Below are 6,755 nucleotides of genomic sequence, written 5' to 3'. Positions count from 1 at the left end.
CAGTGAGTGACCTGGCAGAGCTGAGGATAACTGGCATCTCACTTGAGAATCTCACCCTGGGTGGGTCAGGAAGACCTGAGCTGAAGGGAGTCTCCAGGTGTCTTGGGGAAGGGAGTTTCTGTTCTCTCACACACATCTCAAACCACACATTGTCCCATGATACCACATCTACTCCTGGGGTCAGTGAGGACTGAGGACACAGAGGGATGGAGTTATGAGGTCAAATCTCCGCCAAAACTCTGCTATCACCATGCAATTCCTGCCCATTTGTGTACAGGCACACTAGGCAATGACTGAGTCACCATACTGGAGAGGTTGCCATCCTCAGGAATTCCATCTCCAGCATGTTCGTTACAAAAGTTTTCCATCAAACACCCACACGTGTGTCTAGAGGACTAGATGAGTCACGCCACACTCACAGCAAAGCTCTACTTTCAGGAATGAAGATTACCACCTCTTTGCTCCTAGAGTTACTGTTGAAAACAGTGACTCAAACAGGTACCTAGAGGACCCCTGCCATATCCCCACCCTTCCATATTCTCACCCTGCCATATCCCCACGCAGATCCTGAATCTGTAGCACCAACCTGGTCCTTTAACTAACCTAAGATTCTGGACCACTTGATCCTAATTTCATCTGCCTGCATGCACACAGGAATAAGCCAGAAAAGAGCCCTGCCTCGGCCAGTGTCCATAGAACACACCAGGCCTTCCACCCACCTTGCACTGTTGCTCACCCATGCAGATGAGTCCTTGACAGCACCTGCCCCTTTCTGCATCCCCACCACAAACCAAACCCTCCTTCATGTGCACAGTGTACCCAAGGCCACACTCAGGTGCTTGAATCAGGCACCCACGTAGTCATGACAAAATCCGTGGATCTGCCTGTTGTAAGTATAAATACAAAGTGGAAATAAGAGGCTTAAGTTTTCAACTTGAAAATAAGGAAAGATATTTTTCCCCCATACACTTTTATAAAACATTTAATTCAAAAATATTTAATTATAAGTTCTTTTTTGACTCTTTGAAATGTGTGTGAATACTTGTAAAAGCTAATAAAGACTTATGCCATCAGCAATGTTTTGTTCTGTACCTGGGAGCCATCTTTTGAAATGAAATATCAAAGCTGATTGTGCCCTATGTCACACTTTCCATATGAAGGTGGCACCCTAACATCAGTTAACACCTAGTTTTAAGTTGCAAAACTACCTCCTGTTATGTAGACTTGACATGTGTATTTTTAATTGAATAAAACCAATTAGCAAACACAGATGCTCTCCCTAATTACCAAACAAATTCAGGTATATACTCTGTAAGATAAATAGTGCTGTCAAGTCTTCTTGTTTGAAAACTATTATCTGTGTTGAGAACTTATATGTAAAAGTTTGGATTTGCTTAGTTATATAAAGTAGTGACTTTTTTGTGTCTCTTTGGAATCAGTGGATTGCCTATTATGCCAATCACATTCTGGTTTAACTGAGTAATAAAATATTTTTTCTTTTTGAACAGTGTGGACAGATTTTCTGGGCTGGGGACATTTAACTTGAAATCCTCTTTCCGCAATCCTTCCTAGAACTAAAAAATGCAACATAAAAATAAAAGGTACCCACCAGACTTCACACTAGAGGGGTTTTGTCCACCATATTCCTTCTTCAGCTTCTAGCCCCTAACACACAATGGTTAAGCACAGAGCCTGACTCTCCCAAATCCTGCACATAGTAAGGTCTCTAGTCCATTTGGGGTCTGCTGTCTCATGTACAGCATAGTTAGACCAGATTCCTAGGAAAGCACTCTGGCAAGGTTGCCATCAGCAGTTCCAGCCTGTCTGTCAATGCACCTGAAATCCTAAACCTGAAGCTGATTCAGAGACTATGGTGTCCCAACACAAATAGCAAACAGTGAATGTTCATGGAGTTGGATTGATAAACTCCACTTCTGCCTCCTTTTCTTGCCCAAGTGCCAGGAAATGGGCAGAGGGTCCCACTAAATCCACCTCTTTCTAGAGACCTGAGTCTGCAGCTCTGAATTCTGAATCCGAGGCCTGAGGTTCTTCAGGATGCATTAGAGCAGGCTCCATAGGGGATCTCTCCTTCTGTTTTCCTTCCCTCACTGTAACACCCCCAAATATAGGGTGCATTGGATAAATCTGGAATCTTCACACATCACCTGGCTTCTACCTGGGACTGACAAGACAGGACCAGACTTTGGACTGAAGATAAACAAAAAGAGCCAGGAGACATTTTCTGCTGTGTAAAAGATCAACATGAATTTTATAAACCTGAAGGGACTTTTGGGAGTGGGGGCCCAGAATTTTCTAGACCTTGTCAAGTGACCTCCTATAGCTGTGTAAGAAGACAAATAGAAAACTGGACACTACTTCTAAATTTTGCTGGAAATTATGGGACACTTAGGGCCCACCTTTTAGGGTATTAGGAGGATTACCTCACACAATGTGAGGGACCCTGCACAGTGCACTGTACCATATTTGTGAGCATATAGTACTTGCTCCATAAACACTGCATTAATGTATGTGCACATGCTGTTTTACCAATGCAGATGTATTCAGATATTGCTGTCTTCTCTAGCCTCAGTAAAACTTAAAGAGCTAACAGGGAATGCTATGTTACAGAATGGTGATGTGTGGTCTTCACTTTGGACCAAAAGTATTTGTGTTGTGATAAGCGGGTTGTGTGTAAGGCACTGTGTGTGCTGTGCCTGCTGTCTCCAGCTGAGTGCTACTGATAATGGGTCTAAACGGAGCAACATCAACACTAACAGGGGACTCGTTAAACAAAAGCCAATTCATGGCCCCTTCCAACACCTGCCGTTCACATTTCTTAGAGAGGGACCCAGAGTACCATGATTTATGTGCACATTGAAGCTTCAGAGGCGATTTTTAGCCAAGTACCTCAGAGGCCAGTGTTCTCATTAGGCTCGCATAGCCACTTTGAGGAATTACCACCACCTGTTCCTTCCCCACAGACTCCGTCTATTGATCTGGGGTGGAGCATCCATGTGGTTTTAATTAAGTAACACGCGTGATTCTAAGGTGAGGCTTGGGCCAACCACAAGGGCTCTGAGATACATTTCTGAGAGCTGAGTTCAGCCTTTGCTTGACAGAGAGGTCACAGAGCTTTATCTGTTTGAGTTCAGTGGGGGAAGGACAGTGTGGCCGATATTCCCATTGCTGTAACAGAAATTGCTGGCACGTGTGTTGGGGAGGGCATCTGAGGGAGGAAGGGAGAAACTTACATTTTTATCTCCATGAAAGAGCTAATCATATGTGATTCTTTCCTCTGACAAGGGACAGGGAGTGTCACCTTTTCTGTACTTCAAGGTCCTCCTGCCTGTGGATATTGTGGAAACGGGTGGAGATATTGTGCTGACTTCTTGCAGGGCATGGTTTCAAGATGCAATTCTAATTTGTCAAAACAATCTCACGTGAAAAGAAATCCCAGCACAGGAGGAGAAGAAGAAGAAATGGATGCCTCTCCAGTAAGTTTGTCACAGGTAAAAGGCCGTACCCACTATTCCTCCTGGAATGACTTGTAGAAGTTACATGGTTAGAATTTGCAAACTTCTTTACGTTTGAACTTTCTGCCTAATGAGTGTGTTTTAACTACTTTTTTCCCTGTCTTCTTATGATAGTCAAGGAGCTAGTTAAAATCCTTTCCCCTATATACCAGAGCCTTCTCCTCCTTCTCTGCATCCAAGATTCCTACATGCTGTGGCCACATTTCATGATAAATTTATGACCTATAATATTGAAAATGTTCCTTTTGTGTCAGGTCAATATAGAATAGTGTGGATGTCCAAGATTCCTACTGGGGATGGGGTCAGGGCATTGGATGTGAGTGACGAAGGGGAACATGCACTCTTGAGGTTCCATTTGGATTCTCCGTCAGCTCTATCCAGAGTAAGATTAAGAAAAAGGACAAAGAGAATGGCATTAATTGCCCAGGATAACTCAGAAAATTCAGAAAAAGATAAAGATTACCAGACACTTGGTCTGTTGGATGCTAAAAAATAACTATTTAAATACACTGTTACATATTAGAGAACATGGGAGATATCTGTAGTTTGAACTTTGTATAAAACTGGTGTTTCTCCTTGATTACCTCTTATTTGATTTGGGCCACTAATACGACAGCATTGGTGTTTTATCCTCCTGTGTGGAATAGTGCCTAATACCAGTTTGTCCCATTAAAGTTGTTGTTAATTTCATTTACTTGGTTAATGTGCTCTCTCACTGATTCCCCAATTACAAAGTACATTATTTTCATTAATAAGTGCATTGGGAAGATTTACTGAGTGATGTGCACATGCCTTCATGTTTAATCTGGAATCTTCCCTTTCTTCCCAGTTTTTCTTTACTTATAGATTGCTTTGAATAATGAAGGTTCTCAACTTTGTTTACTGTTCAGATGAACTGTGATAAGCCCAAAGTCCACGACTTAGTGGATATTTCCAAAACATTCTCCCTGCGTCTGAAGCATTGGCTTCACTCGTAGGCTTGTTAGAAATGCAGAAACTCAGATCTCGCCACAGATCTCCTGAGTCAAAATCTGCATTTTAGCAAGATCTCCGGTTTATTGTTATACACATTAAAATTTTGAAGATACCTTCTAACTCACAATATCTCTCTATAATGAGAAATACAGACAACTTATCCTATAGGATGTAAATATAGCACCCAAATTTATATACCTGTGTTGATGCCCTTAATTTTATATATTATCCTCCAGATAAGTATCATATATACAGTGGTTCCTATGTTGTATGCATCCTCCTTTGTTTGACTTAAAACCTATTTTCAATAATATCACTGTGTTATTTGAAAAATTGTGTGGGATAATTATAGTCACTTATACGTCAAAAACAGTCCTTGGTACATTCATTTTTCCTGAAGTCAAATTAGAACTCCACTCATAGCCACACTGATAAATATGTATTTTTTTCAGGAAGAGTTGACATTCAGGGATGTGGCTGTAGAATTCTCTCCAGAAGAGTGGGCATGCCTTGACAGTACTCAGCGGAATTTGTATAGGAATGTGATGTTAGAGAATTACAGAAACCTGGTCTGTCTGGGTAAGGAAAACTTCAATACACAATTTCTATTCTACACTATGTGCTTCATTTTCTTCCTTTGTAGACTGTTTCTTGGGAGTTTCTACATCACATGAATGAGTTTTAGAGCCCTGCTTTCAAAGAAAATTTGGAGAATTTGTGGAGTAGAATAGAAAATCTCTAGATGTCTCATCTTGATTTAAGCTTTCCCCATTTTTGAGCTCATATGTGTCCTTCATTTTAGATTATTGGTATCTCTAGGAATTCAGACTACAGAAATTTTTGCCTGCATCTTAGGATCCAATTTATACCACTTGCCTTTTCTTTGCTGGTAATGTGATGTGCTGCTCAGGGGTTGTAAATTTGAAATATTTTCTTCTCATTCAAAAGAGACAGGCAGGAAACAATATTTTGAGAAATAATTGTCTAGACTCTTCTATAATGCTCTCTCTATTAAGGGCAGTACTAGATAAGTAATTAAAGAATTCTCAGCAAGAGTAATATGAATTATTTCCATTAAAACAGGTCTTGCTGCCTCTAAACCAGACTTGATCCAGTGTCTGGAGCAAAGAAAAGAGCCCTGGAATGTGAAGAGAGAGGACACAACAGCAAAACACCCAGGTAGGTGAGATTGAGTGAAGCAGATAACACAGGCGAGAGGTCCGAACGTCAAGAAAGAAGCCAAAGATTTAAAAGTGGCTTGGGAAGCTCTGTTCAATTACACATGCTTTTGGAGAAGCCTGAGTATGTTTCTCTTCCTCTCATACAGGGACAGCTTGTGTCCCATTCTCTTTAATCCTCTAAGAACTCTACTGCCCCTGTAGTGGTATTTCTTAGAGTACAGTGAGAGGCAATGGTCTTTGCATAGCTTATGATGGACTAGTGACTCTGGGGTTATCTTAATATCTATACATTTTTTAAGAACTGTATGTTAAACCATTGTTTAAGACAATGTCTTGCTGTGTTGTCCCAAGTGGAGCCCAGTGCCTGATAATAGTTGACTGCAACATCAAACTCCTCTGCTCAAGGTATCCTCCCTCTTCAGCCTCTAAATTAGCGAAGACTACAGGCATGCACCACCATGACCAGATAATTTTTTTTGTAGAGATGGCATGTAATTATGTTTCTGATGCTGGCTTCAAAATTTTGGCCCTAAATAATCCTCTCACCTGCACCTCCCAAAGTGCCAGTATTATAGGTGGGAGTGACCATGCACACAGCTCCATTTTTAAGTTCCCTTTTTGCTTTATGTCTGAAATGTGTGAGGGGAAGAGTGGAGATACTGAAATTTGTTTCAGAAATCCTAGAATCACTGGGGACAGAAGTCTCATATTTTCTGCTTTTTGATTTCCAATTCTATGGAGGTGCAGTTTTGTAGGAACATATAGCATCTTTCTAAACATAAGAAAACCTAGTATTATTCCGCATCTTAATATTTTCTAGTATGAAATAAGATTAGAAAATTAAACTCTTTATGGCCAAATTCCTCAACTGTAATATAATTTAATTTGTCTACACCCCTTCAAGAATTTTTCAACATACTGTGTCTTTGGGAAGCCTATAATTTCTGAGCATATACTAAATTCCCGATTGATAATCAATATTTTGTATATAGGGTTTCCTTTGTCCACACTCTTGCCATCACTTGTTATGACTCTTCATTTTGATATTTGCCATCCTAATAGGTGT

The 6,755-nt window shown here is 40.7% G+C and overlaps 1 protein-coding gene across 1 annotated transcript; it reads left to right on the top strand.

Annotated features, from left to right (window-relative positions):
• The first annotated feature begins 862 nt into the window (after nt 1–862).
• LOC123649054 (zinc finger protein 736-like) lies at nt 863–5,695 on the top strand. Its single transcript, XM_045566983.1, has 3 exons — nt 863–889; nt 4,961–5,087; nt 5,592–5,695. Exons 1-3 carry the CDS (start codon nt 863–865, stop codon nt 5,693–5,695), a joined length of 258 nt encoding a protein of 85 aa, XP_045422939.1.
• Nucleotides 5,696–6,755: the final 1,060 nt, after the last annotated feature.

This window comes from Lemur catta, chromosome 13 (assembly GCF_020740605.2).
Source record: "Lemur catta isolate mLemCat1 chromosome 13, mLemCat1.pri, whole genome shotgun sequence".
NCBI lineage: Eukaryota > Metazoa > Chordata > Mammalia > Primates > Lemuridae > Lemur > Lemur catta.
The sequence above is the reverse complement of the archived record's forward strand: the minus strand, read 5'-3'. Positions and strand labels throughout refer to the sequence as shown.